This window comes from Plectropomus leopardus, chromosome 7 (assembly GCF_008729295.1).
Source record: "Plectropomus leopardus isolate mb chromosome 7, YSFRI_Pleo_2.0, whole genome shotgun sequence".
Taxonomy (NCBI): domain Eukaryota; kingdom Metazoa; phylum Chordata; class Actinopteri; order Perciformes; family Serranidae; genus Plectropomus; species Plectropomus leopardus.
Genome location: NC_056469.1, coordinates 832,546 through 854,918, shown reverse-complemented (window position 1 = coordinate 854,918; position 22,373 = coordinate 832,546). Strand labels below are relative to the sequence as shown.

The following is a 22,373-nucleotide window of genomic DNA, read 5'->3' as shown; positions in this document are numbered from 1 at the left end:
GTTTTCTAACAAATTCATGTGAATTTTAAGTTTGACTGCAGTTAAGGTATAAGACTGCTTTCACACCTGTAGTTTGGTTCATTTGGCCCGGACCAGGGGAGAAATGATACGTTGTTTCATGTTAGTTCTGGTTCAGCTCCTGCTTGCTGACTTTTTAAAAAGTGAACCATGAGGAGTGAACATGACAGGGAAGTGTTGACTGGACAGTTTTAGCATTTGTCCTCAGGGCCCACATGAGAAAATCAAATTCAGCGGACAGAAGTTGCAGCACTGTTATGCTTATAGAGTGACTATATTTATATTTGTTGGTTGTCTCAAAGAGCTAATAGAGAAATACTGATTCAAAGCATTATTAGGTGGCTATTATTAGACTTCAAATTGATCACATGTTAACAGGGCTGCTGCTGGCCATGTGGGGGTCCTCAGCAAATTGCTTTGTTGTTTTGCTCACACATAAGAAAAGAAAAGTTGCAAAACTTTGCCAACGCTCCTACAGAGGAACCATAGAACAGACATTTTTCAGCAGCTGTTGGAGGCTCTACAGAGGAAAACACGTCTGCATCACCTGCTGCCAAGTTCTGCAGTAATACTGATAACAGCAAGACAACTTAGACATTCCTGTCCCATTGTTGAACACAGGTATGTTTTAATTAGCTTAAGTTTTGAAAAACTTTGCTCAGCAAAGGCAACTAACCAGATTAATGTATAAATGACTGTAATAATAACTGTAATAATAATAATACTGTAAAAGTGTGCCCATAGTGGCGGTATTTTATCAGGATCACTTACGAGATCATGGACAAATTTCATGATCAGCAGATTTATTCATTGTTGCATTTTGTGCCATAGGGCTAGAATTTACCAACTACCCCGACTTTAAATTTTTTAATTTTTTTCAACTATTTGCATTATTTAAGCAATTTCAGCCTTTTGAAACCTGAGCATATCAGCTCAATTTCTTTCTTAAACACTGGAGGGCAACGTGTAACTTAACAAGAATTGGCCTGTAAATTAACCAAAAATTAACAAAGAGTTACAAGAAAACTACTTGAAAATAAGTGAAAAAAAAATTAAAAAGGAAAGGAAAAAACAAAACAAAATAAACAAATAACAACAAAAAAACAAGACGATGAAAGGGAAAAAAACCCCTTTTTTTCTTTAACATAATTTTAAATATATAATTATAACTCTTTTTCCCCTCAAACACACTTTTCAGCTAATTTTCAATTCACTTCCTTTGTCACATTTTATAATTTTTTTTGCAGTTTGCAGGACTTTTTTTGCAAAGTTGTTCATTATATTTTTTCTGTTTTTAAAGAGAAACTAGTTTTGCCATTGTGACTTTTATAGTAAAAGTGACTTGGGCGCTTCTTTAGATATGAGACTGTAAAATGGCCATCATATGAATGTAAAGAGGTGTATGTCTGAAAGGGACCAAAGATGCACACCACACAGGTGAAGATAAAGAACAGTTTATCAGCTGCTTACACTCATGGGAGCAGCCCTCCACATCTGCCAGCCACTGGCTCACTCCAAACTCATTGGCATTAGAAGCCAGTTTCCCATTGGGCAACTTCAGGTCATCAGCGGGGTCATCATTAAAGTTTCCACACAGACCGCAGGTTGCACCTTTATAACTAGTTGCCAGCTCCACCCACACTGTACTTGCAAAGTCAAAGGAGACCTTTAACAGCAAGAAATGTAAAGGACAATTTTCATTCCAGTTCAAGGTGAGACAAAGATAAGCCAAATAAAAATAGTAGACTATAGGTTAAACCAGTGTGAGGTATGAGATAGAACAGAGTTAATAAGGGTTGTGTGGTATTATAAATACTACATACATGACTGTATATGTGTGGCTAATTATACCTTCAGAAAGTGTGTCTCAAGGACAGCCTTTCTATATTTATGGTAAATCTGGACCGCTGAATCACTGGATGAATGGACGAATGGTATAGAGTTTTCCAGTCCATTTACCTGCAGAAAATACACAAAAACACACACAAATAAGGTTTTGGATTATATTTGTACCTCTACTCCTCACACTGTGGTGAGAGACTTAAGCCTAGAGACATTAGCCAGTGTGTGTGTCTTCTTGTCTCTCTCGCACTCTATCTAGACTGACAAATATGTGGAAGCATGGGGTGTGTCGATATATATATATATATAGTCTATTTTATTTATTTATTTATTTTATCTATATCTGTACTGTATTATAGCCTCTATATTGTTTTCAAGAGATTATCATTGTGTTTTCTCTCCAGATTCCTTTGTGGCTCACAAAAAAACAAGCAGATGCCAAAACTTTGAGGAAATTAACAGAAACCAAGAAAAGGGATCATATTTCTTTTGTTTTACCTTCTTTGCACTGGCTCCCTGTAAAATCCGGAATTGAATTTAAAATATTTCTCCTCTCTTACAAATCTCTAAATGGTCAGGCTCCATGATATCATCCTTCAAAAGCACCGCGTTCTGAAAACACAGGATTACTTGTGGTTCCTAAGGTCTCTAAAAGTAGAATAGGAACCAGAGCCTTCAGCCACCATGCTCCTCTTTCGTGGAACCATCTTCCAGTTTTGGTCAGGAAGACAGACACCATCTCCACATTTAAGGGTAGACTAAAGACTTCCCTCTTTGGCAAAGCTTATATTTAGGGCTGGCTCAGGCTTGCCTTGGACCAGCCCCTAGTTATGCTGACATAGGCTAAGTCTGCTGGGGGGACCTCCTATGATACACTGAGCTCCTCTCTCCTTCTCTCGCTCACTTTATCTGCAAACACTTATGACGTTTTACTGCATAACACTAACTCTGCTTTTTCTGCTAAGCGTTTGTGCTCCCTTGTCTCATAGATTTTCCAGATCATGGCTGCGCTTGGACTGTGGTGATGGTTGTGCTGAAGCTATGATCCTGCCTCTGGCTGCACCTGGATCATGGTTGATTTGATGCTGTGGTCCTTCCTACGTCTCAACTTGGATCATGGTCATGGTTGTGCTGTGCTGTGGTCCTGTCTGTGGCTACATCATGGGTCTTGGTTGCACTGATGCCGTGATCATACTCGACACCACCTTCTACTGCCATTATTATTAGTCATGCCTCCACTATTAATATACACATGGCTGTTATCACCACATACATAAACTGCAACTGCACTTACATTACATGCTATCATAAATTACATTCATTATTTTTATGTCTGTTATGATTTGGGGCTGCAGAGCTCAGGGCCACAGTGCGTCCAGTGTGAACATTATCATTGCTAAAAATGGGTGCCAAAAAGCAACAGTCAATGCTCCATGAAAAATCAGCTTGTTTCGTGGTGCTTACATCCAGTGTAAAACTCAATTGCTCTAACACAAGTTCAGCCACAGACCCTGTAGAAACTTGAAAACGTCATCAGACTTTGGATTTTTAAAGATGGTCCCTGAGTTGTGGATCTCTTATACTTTTAACAATCTAAGTAAAAAGGAGCGCTGATACAGTGACAGGCTGGGTTTCTAAACCAGAAAATACATGCTTTCAGTATCAGTTTTGACTGACACATATCATTCCTTTAAATGTTGCCACAAGCCCCAGCTTTATGAAAAATCTATCTATTTCTAGAGAGCTAGAAGTGTGTATGTGTGTGTGTGTGTGGTGTGTGCGTGTTTCTCACCAGCACTTTGCCTGGGCGGTCCACTGAAAGTTTGTATGTGATGCCATAGACTTTAACTGTCACCGCTTTGGCATATGACACTTTTTTATTTCCACGGTTATTATTTTCCAGGTTTATCTGCAATTCAGCAAAAGAGGAGTAAAGAGGACAGATAGCAGGCAGGAGAGTGGATGAAAGGAGAGAAAAAAAGGAGAGCAGTGTAGGGCAGGTTAAGGATACAGGAAACAAAACATATGTTGCATAAGCAAGAAAACGAGGTCTTCTCTCCACGTCATAGCTGTGATCTATAAAAACAAACTTGATGGGAGAGTGGTGATAATTGACTTGCACTTGTATACCACTTTTCTAAAGCTTGTTTGTGTGTATGCACCAAACAGCAGTTCAGAGTACTCAGCCTTCTTGGAGTCTCTGGGCGGTGTCCTGGAAAGGGTACTGACCAGCGACTCTTGAGATGGTCCTGAAGCACTGCGGGTAAGCTTGTTACCTCACATCCGGTACATCTTTGTCTGTGCCTCTGGTGGTGTCTCTGTGCCGCTCCTAGGAGCGATTCCCAGCTAATCTTCTAACTTAATCCTTACTTCGGCTGCTTTTTATTTGTCTGTGACTGAAACCTCACACAAGTTTTACTCAATCACTCACAGCTGTCTTCTACTCTCAGTGGTTTTTGTATTCTGCTTAATCACACAGCCGTTCACTCACTGTTAGCTACTTTAGTATTAGCTCTGGTTAGCGATGGCTTCTCCCTGCTCTTCTCCCTCTTCTGCTGTTCTCTCCTGCTCAATGTGTCAGATGTTTAGTTACTCCTCTGCCTCTCTTTAGTTGCAGTTGTTAGCATGCCCCCTGTAGCCGGTGCGGACTGACATAGCAAAGCCTCTGCTAGCTGTCCGAGTGAAGCACAGTAAGGCGAAGCCCACGGTACACCACCCACCCCTCCTTCACGTTTCAAATAAGTACTCCCCGCTCAGTGCCACACCTGTTGAGGACACAACCCTGGTCATTAGTAGCTCTGTTCTGCAAAACATGAAGTAACTGACACCAGCGGCCATAGTCAAATGTATCCCTGAGGCCAGAGCGGGTGACGTTGAGTCAAATTTGAAGCTGCTGGCTAATGCTAAGCGTAAATACAGTAAGACTATTATTCATGTCGGCAGCAATGACACCCGGTTACACCAATCTGAGGTCACTAAAATTAACATAGAGTTGGTGTGTGAGTACGCAAAGACGATGTCGGACACCATAATCTTCTCTGGACCCCTCCCCAATGTGACAAGTGATGACATGTTTAGCTGCATGTCATCACTCAACCGCTGGTTGTTGAGGTGGTCTTTTTGAGGTAAACCTGGTCTTATCCGGAGGGATGGCATCCATCCCACTTTGGATGGAGCTGCTCTCCTCTCTAGGAATCTGGCGTTAGAGGCCCAAAGCCATGACATCCCAAAGTTGGGATCGGGATGCAGAGTTACAGTCTTACACGATTCTCTGAGCTTCTAGCACAGTCACACACCCATAATGTAAATGTTATAAAAACGGCCTGTCCCCCAACCACTTCATTTCTTTAAAGCTAAAATAAACAAAAGGGAAGTTGTACAAGAAAATCTCATAAAAATTAATACATCTCCTGTCAAAGAGCATCATAACAGGAGAGTTAAAAGTGGACTCTTGAATGTTAGATCCCTATCAACCAAGGCTCTTTTAGTCACTGATCTAATATTGGATAATAATATTGATTTACTCTGCCTCAATGAGACCTGGCTGTGTCCTGATGAGTATGCTAGCCTGAATGAATCCACTCCTCCTGGTTATATAAATAGTCAAATTGCATGGGACACTGGCAGAGGAGGGGGAGTCGCTGCTATTTTTGATTCAAGCTTAGAAATTCACACTAAGGCTAAGCTAAACTATAGTTCATATTAAAGCCTTTTTCTTAGTCTTTCTCACCCATCCTGGAAAACTCTACAGCCAGTTCTATTTGTTATAGTGTGCCATGCCCCTGGCCCATTCTCTGAATTTCTATCTGAATTCTCTGAGCTTATATCAAGTTTAATGCTTAAATCAGACAAAATTATTATCACAGGGGATTTTAACATTCACATGGATATTAATAGTGATAGCCTTAGTTCTGCTTTCTCCACGCTTTTGGATTCAATTGGCTTCAGTCAGTGTGTACATAAACCCACCCACCACTACAACCATACCCTTGATCTTGTCCTTGCATACGGCATCAATATTGAAGATTTATTAGTCTTTCCTGAGATTCCAGCTGTGTCAGAGCATTATTTAATGACTTTCAATTTTTTATTACTCGACTACAAGCCTCTCAGTAAGAGTTACTATTCTAGATGTCTATCTGATTCAGCAGTGGCTAAATTTAAGAAACTGATTCCTTCTGCATTAACCTCAATTCTATATCCAAAAGTGACTGCGAATACTCTTACTAACTTAAGTCATTCTCAAATTGACTGTCTCGTCAATAATGCTACTGGCTCACTGTGATCAGCTCTTGAGTCTGTTGCACCCTTCATCAAGAAAATAGTGAAACAAAGAAAATTAGCTCCATGGTTTAACCTCCAGATCCGCAAATTGAAACAAACATTGTGAAAATTTGAAAGAAACTGGCGTTCAACCAACCTGCAAGAGTCCTGTTTAGTCATTTAGTTTAGTTATTAAAATGTATAAGAAGGCCCTCCACCATGCCAAGGCAAACTATTACTCATCATTAAATGAGGAAAACAAAAACAATCCCAGGTTTCTTTTCAACACTGTAGCCAGGCTGACTCAGAGTCACAGCTCCATAGAGCCTTGTATTCCTTTGGCCCTCAGCAGTGACGACTTTATGAGTTTCTTTAATGATAAAATTATAACTATTCGAGATAAAATCCATCACCTCTTGCCCTTAACTGACCTGATCCCGGACACACGTAGCCTGGATATGGCAGCAAGGCCTGAAATGTATTTGGACCGTTTCTCCCCCAATTAACCTTCGCCAACTCTACACTTTGATTTCTGCATCTAAAGCCATCAACACGCCTGCTAGACCCCATCCCAACTGGGCTACTTAAGAAAGTTTTCCCCTTATTAGACAACTGTTTATTAGATATAATCAATGTGTCTTTATTAAAAGGCTATGTACCACAGTCCTTTAAAGTAGCTGTCATTAAATCCCTTCTAAAGAAGCCCACTCTCTATCCTGAGATTTTAGCTAACTATAGACCGATATCTAATCTCCCCTTTATTTCTAAAATCATTTAGAGAGTGGTTGCTCATCAACTCTGTGACTTTCTCCAAGATAAGTCCTGTAATAGTTTATTACAGGACTTTCAGTCAGGCTTCAGAGTTCATCATAGTACAGACACGGCACTTGCAAAAATTAATAACAACTTATTGATCGCTTCTGATACAGGTCTGGTCTCTGTTTTAATCCTAATAGATCTCAGTGCTGCATTTGACATCACTGACCATCAAATCTTACTGCACAGACTGGAACAGTTAATTGGCCTTCAAGGAACGGCACTTGCCTGGTTTAAATCAAACTTATCAGATCGTTCCCAATTTGTTCACATCAATGATCAATCCTCCATGCATACGAAGATCTGCTTCGGAGTGCCACAGGGTTCTTTGCTGTGGCTGCACTGATACTGTACCCCCTGCTCGCCCTGATCGTGGTCTGGTCCTAGTTGCGCCGATGCTGTGATCTTGCCTTTGGACACCTCACTCGTCTGTTTCCATTATTGCTGTGCCTCTCTCCCCCTCTCCTCCCCTCTTTCTTTCTCTTTTCGTTTTGCCATAATTGTATTTCATTTGTTATTTATGACATCTATTGCGCATCTGTACTTCCTGGAAGAGGGATCCCTCATCACCCTCTACCGCTCGTCCTGAGACTTGACTAGAGTTCTTCCAGGGGACTTCTACATTTAAGTGGACTATGATGGAGAAACCTGGAGGGGGATGATTGGGAGGAACAACCTGCCTAACCTGAACCCTGTGTTACTATTTGAAAAAGTGTTCAGAGCCAGAACACGCTGGAAAGCTTACATATCTTATCTGGGAACTCTTCTGAGTCCCCCAGAAAAGAACTGAAAATCATTGCTTGGGAGAGAGGATGTCTGGAGTCAGCCTGCTGCCCCATGATATGGCCCCAGATAAGCGCTCAACGATGGATAGATGGATGGATAGATGGATGGATGCCTAATCTGGATTGATTAAATTGATGGATGGATTGAATGTTGGATCTGTAAGTAGCATGTGCTACAAAGTAAAACCAAATTTATTAGAGAGACTACACATATAATGGTTTCTCTCACAATTAATTTCCACCATCTGGCTCCATTTCACCACCTCGCCATCTGTGTAGACCAATTTCCCATCACCAAAATGTTTACACACACAAGTTAGAGTTTCCCTACAGGTGTGTATATGCTCCTGTCACCCTATGTGGGAAGTGGTGTACACTATGGTTAGAAATGATTTTCAATTTCTGTCATAAAACTGTGGGTGTCAGTGATGACAATTACTAAAAAGATCTTATCCTGAACAAACTCATGTTCACTTGTTGATATCAATAGACTGTACACTGGGCATGGTGTCTTGGTAGAAAACTTGGTCTTCTTCTCGACAATTAAGCGTCATGCTCCTCACTGCTCACCTCAAAGTGCTTCAGACCTGTAGTATCTCCACATAGACTGGCCAGGTTGTAGACACAGTTGCCCTGGAAGTCGAACCTGTGTCCATCGAAGGTGATGAAGTGTGGGTCTCCATGTGCATTGCAAGTCTTAAAGCTGACGGGGTAACAGTCTTGGACTCCATCTACAATAATGCATTGCTCTCCTGTTCGACACTTGGTAAGCTCACATTTCACATTTTGTGTCGCTGCATCACACACACACTTCTTCTCACACAATGAGTCGGCCCAGAACACCTCACCGGGCTGGTAATATCGACCATCATAGTTACAGCCACAGCCCTTTTCTCTGATAACACACCTGACAAAAATGAACAAAGTAAGCAAAATAATGAGTCATCCCAAGAAGCAGTTGTTTGTCTTAAAGACATTTGCTGACCATCTCCTACTGAACTGATGCCTATGGGGGCATATGACACAGAGTGCATGACACAGCTAAATATGTTAAACATCTACCTTGATAATACAAATTATCTCTTCAATAAACAGTGTGATATAATCTTGCAACCAGATTTAACTGCTACTCCATGATTGAAACTAGAAATACTGCCATATGACTATGCCTCTGCTTATCAGTCAAGTTGTACTTCCACGCCTGTGAAAACATGGGTGCCTCATGCTCATCTTTCCCCGGCAGCAAACAAGATCTCTACAATCACCACAGTTTACAGTTTAGTGTCACTAACTCAGTATCTGACCAAATGTCTTCCCTTCTGTTTCCATGTTATGACACTGAGTAATCGAAAGAAAAATGTTTTTGCAGAACATTATGATGTCACAGTGAAGTCAACCTTTGACCTCTTGGATATAAAATGTCAAAACTTCATCGTTATATCCTATAAGACAATTGTGTGAAATTTGAGTGTATGAATCCTGAAGTTATTGCCAAAACCATGTTTTACTGTCACCTTGACCTCCAACCTTTGACTACCAGATTATAATCAGCTCATTCTTGAATCCAATTGGCCATTTGTACCAAATTTGAGGAAACCCCATCTATACCCCCTCTATATCCTGGATGACGGATGCAAGGTCACAGTAACTTTGAGATTTAAATGCCAAATTCTATTCACTGAGTCCAACTTAATGTTTGTGTCAAATTCGAAGAAATTCCCTCAAAGTGTTCCTGAGATATAACTTTCACCAGAATGAAGCAGACGAGGTCACAGTGACCTTGACCTTTGATAACCAAAATCTAAGCAGTTCATCCTTAAGTCCAAGTGAATGATTGTACCCAATATCAAGAAATTCCATCAAGCTGCTCATAAGATAATGCATTTACAAAAATGAAATAGATGCAGGGTCACACTGACCTTGACTTTTGACCACCAAAATCGAATGAGTTCATCTTTGGGTCAAAGTGACAGTTTCTGCTAAATTTGAAGAAATTCTCTCAAGGGAATCTTGGGATATTGTATTTACAAGAATGAGCCAGCTGAACAGATGGGGGACAGATGAACAGATGTACATATGGATGGACGGATGGACAACCCACAAACAACACAGCACTATAATAATAATAGCTTCTTCTTAGGAAACCTGGTATATTATGACTAAAGTTGTCTTCAGGATTGATAGCTCCCAGTTGGACAACAGTCATTAAAGAATTTTACAAGCTGAAAATTAAATAAATTAATAATTTTTCCTTAAATAATGGGTAAAAAATGTACTGACTTTTGTCCACTGAGCACATATCCTTGATCACAAAAACAGCCTTCCACACAGATCTTAGGGCACGCCTCTGGCTGAGGACTACAGGTGGGTGGACAGGCTGAGCCACACATTTTGTAGTGGCTGTGGGCTGGACATGGAATAGCTGGAGTGAAGGAGAGATGAAACGACAGACAGACAGAAAGAAGGAGAGATGTTATTTTGATGCTCACAGTCTGGAAGAAGTATCTACTGTACATTGAATACTATAATCCATACAGCAGCTTCTCAAGCCTAGCACATTCAAAAAAACATTTTGAAATTAAGCTATCTAGCCACTAACCTGAAACTGTAGAATAATGATAGGGGATTTTATATGTCATGCATTGTTTCTGAATTATTAATTAATAAACTCAGTATCACTAAAAACCACTGAAAAAACCTACTTGATCTGGAAGTGCAAATTAATAATAACAATATCAAAACTAGAAATACCACCATTTGGTTGTCTGTCTCCATGGACCAGTCTACTTGCACTTACAGTTTCCATCCATGTCTGTGAAAACGTGATGCTTCACACTCATCTCTACAATTAGCAGTTTTCAAGATTAGTGTCACCAATTCAAAACAAATGACCAAATGTCTTTCCTTCTGTTCCTGACTTATGATGTTGAGTATTTTTTAGAACATTATGATGTCACAATTGACTTTTGACTTAATGGAAATAAAGTGTCACATGAATTCTTGAGTTATGGCCTAAAACATGTTTTATGAGGTCACAGTGACCTTGACCTTTAGCATTTGACCCACAAAACTCTAATCAGTTTATTTCTGAATCCAAGTGAAGGTTTGTGCCAAAATCCCTTAAGGCCATCTTCAGATATTGCGTTCACAAAAATATTTGATGGATACAAGGTCAAAGTGATCTTGACCTTTAAACACCAAATCAGCTCCTCATTGAGTCCAAGTTAATGTTTGTGTCCAATAAAAATGCTCTAAAGGTGTTCTTGAGATATCACTTTCACAAGAATGAGATGAGTGCAAGGTCTATGTGACCTTGACCTTTGACCACAAAAATATAATCATCTATCCTTGAGTCCACTCAAATGTTTGTACCAGATTTGAAGAAATTCCCTCAAGGTGCTCATGAAATAATGCATTTCCAAGAATAAGATGGATGGAACGTCACAGAGACTTTGACATTTGACTTATGACTGCCACAATCTAATAACTTTGTCCTTGAGTCCAAGTGAACATTTGTGCCAAATTTGAAAAAAAAAAAAAATCCTCGAGGTGGTCTTGATATATCAGCTTCACAAGAACAAGACAGATGCGGTCATAGTGACCTTGGCCTTCAACTTATAACCACCAAAATGCAGTGAATTCATTCTTCAAGTCCAAGTGAATGTTTGTGCTAAATTTCAATAAATTTCCTCAAGGTGTGTGGATGTACAGAGGTACTGATGGACAGCACAAAAAATAATGCCTCTAGCTTTGGCTGGCAAAGGCATAAAGAAGCCTCACATGAATAGGGCTAGAGGACAGTTAGAGCCAGTATGAAAAAGACCTGTCACATGAGGATAATTAGATCTGAGACAGAATGAGGTACAGATCCAAACAGAGAGGGATCACAAACACTTGCAGCTGCAATATTTTCCACCAATTAAATAGAGCAGCATACAAAAGAGCATATTTTTGTGTTGTTTTTTCTCTTTACCTTCTGTGATAATGATGATGTTAATGATGATATTAATAAGTTTATAAAAATGTACTATATGTAACTCACAACATTTGCTCAGATGTCTCCATGGCAGCAGTGATGCTCCAGCTTCCTGGCACTCTGCCACATAGTTGCTCAGGGCCTCACACAGTACTTCTTGCTGTCCTCCATTGATGCAGACATCATACAAACAGTCAGACACAGCCTGTGCTACGGGTATGCTATCATGACAACCAGAGAAAGGTCCATTCTTATCGCTCAGAATCCCACAGTACTTTGGACCAGTGTATCTGATGAGGAACAAAGACAAAAAATACATATGATGATTTGAAAACAATTCCGTTTTTCACAGATATGCTGGTGGCAATTGCACTGCAGGTGTACCAGTTTGGTCCAAAATGGTAAATATGATAAATAACTGCATTTAATGAGTGTCTTTCTACTCCTGAAAGTGCTTTACACTACAGGCGACATTCACCCCATCCCCCAACACATTGTAGCAGAGGCTACCACAGTGCCACCTGCTCATCAGATAATCACAGCCATCGCCAACAATTTCAGTATCTTGCCCAAGGAAACTTTAACATGTAGACTGCAGGGGTTGGGGATTGAACCACTGACCTTCTGATTGGTAAATGACTGCTCTATCACTAACTTTGCATCTTGAAATCGGGTTACCCATTTAGGAGGACTTCGTTAGATTATCACTCTTGCAAATGGCAAAACAATAGGCTACGCTAAAACAGTCAATTTAAAATGTCTGATCTCCTGTTGGGTTTGGGGTATGACTCAAGAGGCTTAAAATGATGCCAATGTGGAAGTACCATAGCTGTAGTTCTTCTAATGTCCACTTGAGGCTGGCTCAAAAACAGAGTCAATCCCTATATACCCCTATGTTAAAATACCCAACTTTATAGCAGAAATAAACATGTTTACAGCCCGGTACAAAAAACAGTTTTGATTGCTATAGCTAATCTCAACATTCATGACTGCTGTATGGGGGGTGATTTTAAAATACAACAAAAAAACCTCACCCATTTATGTGCAATTAGGACTTAAGGTTATGCATATTTAAGGGTGGGGCATCTTGAGTGACAGCCTGTCCCGTCACTACCGCCTGCTGCAGTCTGTGAGTCAAATCCATCTGTCACTCCTCAAGTTATGTAGGGGGCAATACTGAGCAATTTTGTAGCCCCACCTGCTTAAGGCCCATAAAATATCAAATTTTTCAACAGTTTGATGCATGTACAAAGTTTGTGAGTATTTTCAAATCCCTAAAAAATGTGATTCATTTGGAAAAAAAAGAAAGAAAGTTTTGTGAGTTTTCATGCTCCTTATCTTTTTGTGAAATACTAGTTATTGGAGCATTTACAACAGTGTGCGCTGTTCAGTACTGAGGTCCTAAATAAACAGTAACATTTCAGCACTGTTTGGTGCTTGGACTCTATAATAATTCCTTGCATTTAGACAGGATCCTCACACCAGTTGGTGCACTGGCCCTAATAAAAAAGATAATCCCTCCGGTTTCAATAGGGCTTTCACAACTGCTGCGGTCAGTGCTCAGGCTCCGGAGTGCACGCACTAGTCAGTGGTCAGGCCCTAATAATTATTTAAAAAAAATCTTTCCCATTCAATAGGGTGCTCATGTCGCTTTGTATTCTGGCCCAAAATATACTGGTTATTTATTTATATATAAAACTTATTTTAGACAACATTACCTTTTGCGGTCCTCCTCTGAGCACTGAGGACACTCGCCCTCACAGTAATGGTAACAGAATGGATCGTAGTCTTCGATGCTCCATGTCCCTGCCCACTCTGTCACATTCACAGCTGTGCTGCCTCCAGGGGTTGTTAGCTCATCCTCCTTGTTGCCGTTGTAGTTGCCACAGAGCCCAGCGACATTACCATAGTAACTGCTGCTGACTGACACCATGACAAGTGTCGCCCAATCAAAAGTGACTTCAACACCAACATCAGTCTGAAGTATGGCTCTTATTCCACTTGGTATTATGCTGATGCTGCCTTCTTCAAGAAGGACAGGAAGTGCTGTCCTAATACCATCCACCTAGGGAGAGAAAGAGAGGGAGGGAGGGAGAGAAAGAGAGAGAAAGAAAAAGACTAAAAGTAAATGTTGACTGTATGCTAGTTCTAATGATTTAGTGCTGCACTCATCCACAACAGAACTTTGCATGTTTCTGAAATACTCTACCACAGTTAAGCCCTAAAAAAATGTCAGTAACACCAAACTACTTGTCCTCCGTTAATGAAAATATCCTCAACAGGACTTTGGAATTGGTCATTGAAGAACCAAATGAAAAGGCAAAAAGAGCAGAGTGTGAGTGTTGTTTCCCAAAGCAACAATCCCAAGAAAATTGTAATTAAAGAGTGTCCAAAGAATTATTAGGTATTTTTGGTTACCTGTGTGAAGAGCTTGGAGTAATGTCATAGATTACACTGCAACACAGGCCACTGCATTAAACATGACAGGGAGTATTTAAATGAATCTGTATGTGCTTGCTGTTTTGTAATTCATGTATGTTGATGTAGAAGAAATACTCCCATATAAATGATGTTGTGATATAGATTATTGTTCAACCCCACCTTAAGAATTAGTTTGCAGCATTTTTTTACCTCAGTGGATGGACTATGTAAAATAAAGGGTGTAACCCCTGCGACTTCACCCACTGGATTGTGGACTTTTTTTTAAGCTCCAAGTTCAGCATTTTGTTCAGCATCGCTGCAATTATTTTTTTATTTCCTCTTTTTTTGAAGTGACGAGAGGGAGGGTGGAGGTTTGGAGAATCGAGGGAAGGATCTGACTCCGGTGACATTTTACAGACAGCCTGTCACTCAGATCAGCAACGCTGGCTTAATTATGTGTAATTAAAACCTTAATACCAGGGCTGCCGAACGAGCATTTTTTTAAAATTGCTATTTATTACAGAATTTCAATAGTTAATTGCTATAAATCAAAATTTTATATTATATTTTCAATTCAATTGTGTTACTTTCAAAATGATTTTGAAGTCCACATTAACAAGGTAAAGCAATTCCTACCAGACTATCTTGATTAGGAATCAAATGACAGCTAAAAACTGCCTGGGGCTGTCATAAAGTGGGTGTGTCAGTGAAGGGGAAACTCATTTGTACTCACAGAACCCATTTTCATTCAGCTATCATGAAGTCAGAGGTCAAGGGACCTCTGTGAAATAGCCATGCTGTTTTTGCATTGTCATAATCTAATTTATGAACATTATTTAGGTCATATTTAGGCCAACATCATATCAGTGGTGGTACCACTGGATTCCTAACATTCCTCAATTTAAAAAAAAACAAACGCTTTTGGGGCGCCCAGTGGCTCAGAGCGGGCAGAGGCTATGTCCTCGTCACCCTTTGCTGCATCTTATCCCCCCCCCCCCCCCACACACACACTTAAGCTGTTCTGTCTGAATAAAGGCAAAAAAGCTCAAAAAATTAATTTTGAAACAAAAAATTGCTTTATGTATGGACCTTAATCACATGGCAATTAACATGTTACGCGTGAGTTATATAAAAATTCACTCCCTGTACAGCAGTCAAGACTGTTGAAATCAGCTTTAGAGAACCACAGTAATTTTGTACCAGGCTGTAAACCTGTTCATTTCTGTTGTAAAGTTGGGCATTTGAAAATGGGGGTCTATGGGGTTTGACTCTGTTTTGGAGCCAACCTCTGATGACCGTAGAGAGAACTGCAGTTGTTGGCGCTCCATTGGCTTCATTTTTCAGCCTCTTGGTTCCCTTCCTCTATTTCATGCAGGTCAGGTGAACAGGAACCTCTAAATTGATGTTGTGGTGTACAGTGTATGTGTGTTAGCTCTGTGACAGATTAGAGACCTGAGACTCTTACCTGCAATGGATAGAAAGAAACCATGTAACAATAAATATCTTTTTTTTCCTCTCCCATGCAGGATCAAATTTTTTATTTAGACATTTGACTGACTGACCACATTCTCAACTGAACTTTATTGTAGTTTACTGCTTATCTCAGTAATTTCAGTAAGATCAGCAGTACAGTGTCATCATTAATTACAGCAATGATGGCTACAAAATTAAATACATTTTAAAAAGTATCTTGAATGGAAGTTTTGTAACATATTTTCAGTCAAACTAAGAGTTATGCATGAAAGGCTGGAAGCGCAAACACAGTTGATGTTCTTCAGTTAGACCCACCTGTACGAATCCTCTGTCACCCGATGGGATAAATATACGGTGGCCCATTATGTCCACAGTGGCTGAACGCACAAAGGAGCCTTCAGAGTTCCCACGGAGCTCATTCTTGGTGGTCACAGTTACTTCTGGCAAGGACGGATCAAGACCTGAGCAAGTCAAAATACTTCATCTTAATGTAAGCAACATTACAACTTTTTTTGTAAACTTTTTAACGACTGCAGATGTGTACGTGTCATGTCAGGTTTAATATATCCTGCTGCTCAGTTTTGATCGATTTGGAAATTATACAGTACAACTCACAGCAAAACACAGTGCATTTGGTTTTGTTGTTTGTACCAACTCATGAGGTGGTATCTTCCCATGCAGATGGTTTTGATTTATTTGTCCAGGTTCTGTGACACTGGAATGTATGGCTCCATGAAAATACTTAATGCTTAATGTAGCCATTTGCACCAGCTGATCATAAGTTTGAATGTAAGCACTAACACTAAAACTGAGTTGTATCTATTGAGTTTCACACTAAACTCCTCACATAAGTTTCACCATATATACTCATGCCTCCAAGTGATAAAGTGGAAGATTTTAAGGTTATTGAACTTGCATTTTACAAAGGTGAATATGACTGCAACACAACAGAACTACAGTCAGGATTGATAACTACATCAGCACCCCTTCATAGATACAATTACCACCATGCGGTTGTTTGCCTCCGTGAACGAGTTAAGTTGTGCATACAGTTTCCATTCATGTCTGTGAAAACATGGATGCTTCACACACATCTTTCCCCCGACAGCACAGATGAACGCTCCAATCAGCACTGTTTACAGATTAGTGTCACAAATTCAGTTTGTAAAAAAAGTGGCGTGTTTTTGCAGAACATTATGATGTCATAGTTGACCTTTGACCTCTAAAAAAATGCCAGAACCGCATCAGTATATCCTGCTAGAAATTTGTGTAAAATTTGAGCATAGGAATTCTTGATTTTTGGTCAAACATATATTTTATGAGGTCACAGTGACCTTGACCTTTGACCGTTCATTCTTGAGTTCAAGTGGACGTTTGTACCAAATATGAGAATACCCCCTTAAGGTCATTTTCAAATATTCACTCATGAGAATGAGACAGATGCAAGGTCACAGTGACTTTGAACTCAGAACACCAATTTGTAATCATTGTGAATTCCGAGGGAATTTTTGTGTCAGATTTAGAGAAATTCCTTCAAGATGTTTTTGAGATATTGCATTCATAAGAATGAGACAGAAGAGGACACGGGGACCTTGACCTTTGACCTGTGCAGATCAATCATCTAATTAGTTCATCCTTAACTCCAAATAAAAGTTTGAGTAATTTTAAAGAAATCCCCTCAAGGCGTTGTTGAGATGTCGTTCATGAGAATGGGTCTGCTGTACTGACTGACAACCCGAAAGTATAATGCCACTGGCTTCAGCTATTGTCTGCATGGAGGCATAAAAATACTTTGGAAGTCAAACCCTAACAGCTTGACATTTCCATCACAGGCAAAATGCAATTTCTGTTTCCAGTGATTGCGTCATAGAACTCTCTTCTAAACCAAATAACGGTCACTGCAACTTATACTGTAACTTCAGGTTTTCTCTGATAATCACAAAAATCAAGTCATCGGTAAGTAGCCTACTGCTTAAATAAGTGTTCCAAATGTATATGTGTGTGTTTGTGTGTGTGTTATTATACACAGCAGTTACACCATGCTGCAGGTATTAAAAAATAACCTTTTAAAAACCAACAGCAATGTTTCCTTACAGAAACAGTGTCTCTGTTACTTCAAATAATCCACAGGACTATATCTCTGGTAGTTCCAAGTATTTCTGAAAAAAACTGTTGACTAGGTGAGTTCTGTTGAAGAATTTGTCAAACTATAAGATAATTATAAACCTGTGGTGTTGACGAGAAGGTAGGTGCAGGTTCCTTGGAATGAGTAGATGTAGCCGTCAAACGTGGTGTAGTGTGGGTCGCCAAAAGCCCAGCATAAAGCCTTGGAATCAGGTTCACACACTCCTTGGTCTTCTGCCACTTTACAGTGTTCCTTTACCCTGCACTTAATCTCCGCACAAGGGTCTAGAATAAACACATATACACACGGTATCAGTAGTGAGTTATTATTTCAGTCCATCCATTTTTTGTTGTGAGCACTTGTTAGCTGATTCAAGCTGACAGTGAAAGGTGGGTAAACCTTGGTAATAATAATAATAATAATAATAATAACAATAATAATAATAATAGCTTGGCTTTATTTGACACCTTTCACAGGACCCAAGAATTCTTAACATAGTAAACAACAAGAAAAAGAGACATATAGAAAACTTAAAAAGTAACTAAAAGCTGCATGTTTGCTGAAGTGACAGATCATGCGAGGCTGTAGGCCACGGGGAACAGGTGAGATTTGAGGAGTTCTCTAAACATGTCTTGGGATGTTGAAAATTTGAGCAGGGAGAGCATTTCAGAGGAGGGGGGCTGTGGAGCCAGTGAAGATGGATTAAGGTTGGGGTAATGTGCTAACAGGGCTTGGTATATCCCAGCTTTCTGTACATTATACAAACACATAGACAAAAAAGCAAACATGCACATTTTTGACAAGGCTGGATCAGATAAAAAGATGACCTTTGGGGTAGCAGCCCATTGTCCCGTCCCTGTTGCGGCACTCCTCTCCCTTCTGGCAACTTGTGGGTTTACAGGTGAACTTTCCATTCTGGCAGAAACAGAGCTGTGAGCAGTCCTGCAGGTACACTGGTACACCCGACTGGATAGAGTCACAGTAGAACACACACAGAATCAGTCTGATATGCTTAACAGAGAAGATGTTGTGCATATTAAGCTTTTCTTGAGTTATTGCCATTATCCATTGACATATGACATTGATGCACCATATTTCTGATATGATCATAGCTTGTTTAACATTGGTCATAAATGTGCTATTTTTGTTTTTAATGTCTCAGCCCAGCTGTACATATTGACATCAAACACAGCATTACAAAGGTTAGATGTAAGGTGCTAAGGTTGGCCTTTCATTATTTCATAATACAACATTAAAAAATGTATCATATGAAACAACTACGTCAATCACCCAAATATTTCACCTACAGCCTGCTATGCTGTGGACTTGCTGAATTCAGAAGAACTGTTGGTCAGAATTAACAACAGACTAGATATTTGTAAGCTATTATCTGTACCACATAAACATTATGATAAAGAAACTGATGTGGATGATGACGCTGATAATTACTCTATAATATTGTCCTTCCACCAAGCAGCCACATTTCTCTATAGGAACGCAAAGGACTCCATCAGACATGAAGCCGTCGTCGCACTGGCAGCCCTCGTGGCACACTGGACAGGGCTCTGACCTCTGCAGAGAGAAGCAGGTGGTAGAGCAGGAAGAGCACAGCTCGTAGTGACTTCTTGCTGGACACGTCAGGGCTGCAACAACAAACAAGAAAAACAGGGTCATACTGGCAGAGGTTTGTCTGATGATGACTTTTCTTATTTCTGGTTTTGAATAATTCCCAAAGTAATGTTTTTTTTTGGTCTGTCACATCAACTCAGGTGACATTTCATCGGAGGATTAGATTAGTATTAATATCAATAACATCTTTGATTTATATAGCACATTTCACAATACCCAGGGACACTTTTTACAGTTGAATAAAAAAAAGTAACACAAACAAACAATCAAACAAACTGAAAAAAGGGACAAAGATGAGTGACTGGCAGGGTGGCAGAGTTAAGTGAAGTTGTAGGCTGTGGTGAACAAATGGTGTTTGAGGAGTTTTTTGAACATGCCCAGAGATCAGGAGTATTAGATTAGGTCAGCAGATGAAATGAATGAGTGGCTGCAGCAAGCCTCTGAAGTACATTTGCTAATGAGCAAGTCCCTAGCAACAAGCAGGGAGGCATTCAGACTCAAGTTCTTTGACCTTTTCAGTGCTTTCATCAACATCCAGCCAAGCCTTCCTCGATCATGAAATACCTCACTGGTCAGACACTGTGCATCAGACTGGATGGCTGGATTTCTGAGGTTGTGATAAACAATATCACGCATCTCAAGGAATTCTACTGGTGAGACCTAGGCCTTAATTCTGGCTCCTTCCACCACCAAAAGTTTTCTGATGACTCCTTCATTGTTGGATACATCAACAAAGACAGTAAGGTGCAACACAGAGGACTGAGAGGGAGCTTTGTTACATGGTGCCGCAGCTAGCAACTGAAGCTCAACATTAGTATGACCATAGACCAGGAATAGAAGCCAGGGCAAGGGACAAGGACATTAATCAGTGCCTCCCCAACCACATGCTTTAGTCATGGGTAGAACCTGCTGTATCATCTCTGGTCAGCCCAGTATGGGTTGATAGGCTCCTCTCAAGCCTCAGCTGGAGGAAGGCGAGAGGACTGACCTGCAACCCCTCTTCTCTATCTATTAGAAGACATCTTGAGCATGTCAAAAGGTTCATATTACCTGTTGACTTTTAATAATTGTGTGTCTTTTGTGTCTCTAATGGGCAGACGGAGAAGCCTTGAACACAGACTAAACAATTCTAGACTAGTAAGGATTTCTGTTTCTCTTTTTGTTGAAACATTGATTGCTGTGTGTTAGTCCCTGTTTTCCCTGTTTGGTCAATCACCAAGGCAACATAACTGCCACAGCAGCATTAAAAAAAACCCAACAACATCAACAACAACAAAAACAAAACAAACACATTTCAAAAAACACCAAATTGTTGTGTCTTCCTGTTTCATTGTTGTGTTTTTTATTTTATGTTTAGAAACATATGTCCTCTGAGGACAGAAGTTTATTTTGCAAAGACACTATGCGTGTAAGGAGCAGAAACTGAAATGCAGTGCTTGAGTATCCAGAACTGATAGTAGAGGGGTGCCTAGAGCATGGGTCTCAATCCCATGGCCCGCTGCGATATTTTGTGGCCCCCTGCTTGACATCAAAGTTTAGTGTTAGTGCACCCCGCACGTTTTTCTCAAACGCACCTTTTTGCCGAGTTGTTGCACGTGCCACACATGCCGCACTTGCCCTTTTTTATCACTTATGGGTTACCATGGCTCTGGCTCATGACAGTTTCCGGTGGCGTTTGTTGTCAAGTTAGCCAACACGAATTAGCAACATTAGTCACTTGGTTGAAACGTGATTCTGGAGTGTTACCAAGAAGAAGGAAATATATCCTGTCACCCAGCCCCAGTAATGTCTTTCTCAAAACCTGCCCTGAAGAGAAAAGTTGGCAACGAGCACAGACAATTTCAGGAAAAGTGGGAGACGGAATATTTTTTTGTTGAGCACAGGGGCACCCCGACGTGTCTTATATGCACAGAGAAACTTGTGGTGCGCAAGGAATACAACATCAGACGTCATTACTCAACAAGACATGCTGAGGAGTATGCAAATTATCAGGGAGATGAGAAAGAGAACAGGGTCGCCAATCTTAAAACATGTCTACTGAGGCGACAAGATATCTTCAAGAAAGCAAGCAAAGAGAATGATGCAGCTGTCGAAGCTAGCTATGTCAAAAAGTGCATGTTACAGGCTGAAAGTATAGCCTGTCCGGAAAAGAAGGGTCAGTTTAGCAACATTAGCCTTTCAGCTAACACAGAGCGCATTTACGACCTGTCAGGTAACATATATGATCAACTGCGTGAGAAAGCCAAACATTTCCGTGCATACTCAGTCGCTTTTGATGAGAGCACAGACATCACTGACACTGCGCAGCTTGCGATGTATGTCCGTGGTGTTGACGACAATTTTGAAGTGATGGAGGAGTTGCTCACAGTGATTCCAATACATGGCCAGACCACTGCTCAGGAGATATTCCACCAGCTATGTGACGCCATTGTGGATGCTGGTTTGCCATGGAATAACAACCGATGAAGCACCATCAAAGACAGGGAGGAGAAATGGACTGGTGGCACTTGTTCAAAGAAAACTGGAAGAGTTTCACCATATCAGATCCAGGGGCTTAAGCAGTTCCGTGCCTTTTTGGAGGAAACAGAGTCAGCATATGAGGATGTGCTCTACTTCACCGAGGTACGTTGGCTCAGCAGGGGAAATGTCTTGAAGAGGTTTTTTGAGTTGAGAGCAGAAGTGAAAGCTTTCTTGGAGAAGAGTGGGATGGTCTGTTCCTGTGCTAAGTGATCCCAAATGGCTCATGGACCTAGCTTTTTTTGTTGATATCACACAGGAGCTGAATGCACTGAACAAGAAGTTACAAGGCCAGGGGCAGCTTGTCAGTGCTGCCTATGACAATGTGAGAGCTTTCTCCACAAAACTTGTGTTATGGAAAGCCCATCTCTCTCAGACAAACCTCTGCCATTGCCCAGCATGCAAGGCACTCATGGATGTGGGCACACCATTCAATGTTGAGAAGTATGCTGATGCCACTGTGAGGCTACAGGAGGAATTTGATCACAGGTTTGCAGACTTCAAGAAG

At 40.5% G+C, this 22,373-nt stretch overlaps 1 protein-coding gene across 1 annotated transcript in view; it reads right to left on the bottom strand.

Moving 5' to 3' along the window:
- LOC121945791 (IgGFc-binding protein-like) overlaps nt 1-22,373 on the bottom strand; it is a 67,916-nt gene that overhangs the window by 5,344 nt on the left and 40,199 nt on the right. The window contains exons 23-33 of the mRNA XM_042490126.1: nt 19,169-19,362; nt 18,547-18,685; nt 17,821-18,003; nt 15,910-16,055; nt 13,419-13,765; nt 11,767-11,990; nt 10,005-10,146; nt 8,295-8,631; nt 3,653-3,769; nt 1,870-1,977; nt 1,489-1,684 (exon numbers count right to left, since the gene is read on the bottom strand). Coding sequence (XP_042346060.1) covers nt 1,489-1,684; nt 1,870-1,977; nt 3,653-3,769; nt 8,295-8,631; nt 10,005-10,146; nt 11,767-11,990; nt 13,419-13,765; nt 15,910-16,055; nt 17,821-18,003; nt 18,547-18,685; nt 19,169-19,362 — 2,133 coding nt within the window. The remainder of the gene's footprint in view (nt 1-1,488; nt 1,685-1,869; nt 1,978-3,652; nt 3,770-8,294; nt 8,632-10,004; nt 10,147-11,766; nt 11,991-13,418; nt 13,766-15,909; nt 16,056-17,820; nt 18,004-18,546; nt 18,686-19,168; nt 19,363-22,373) is intronic.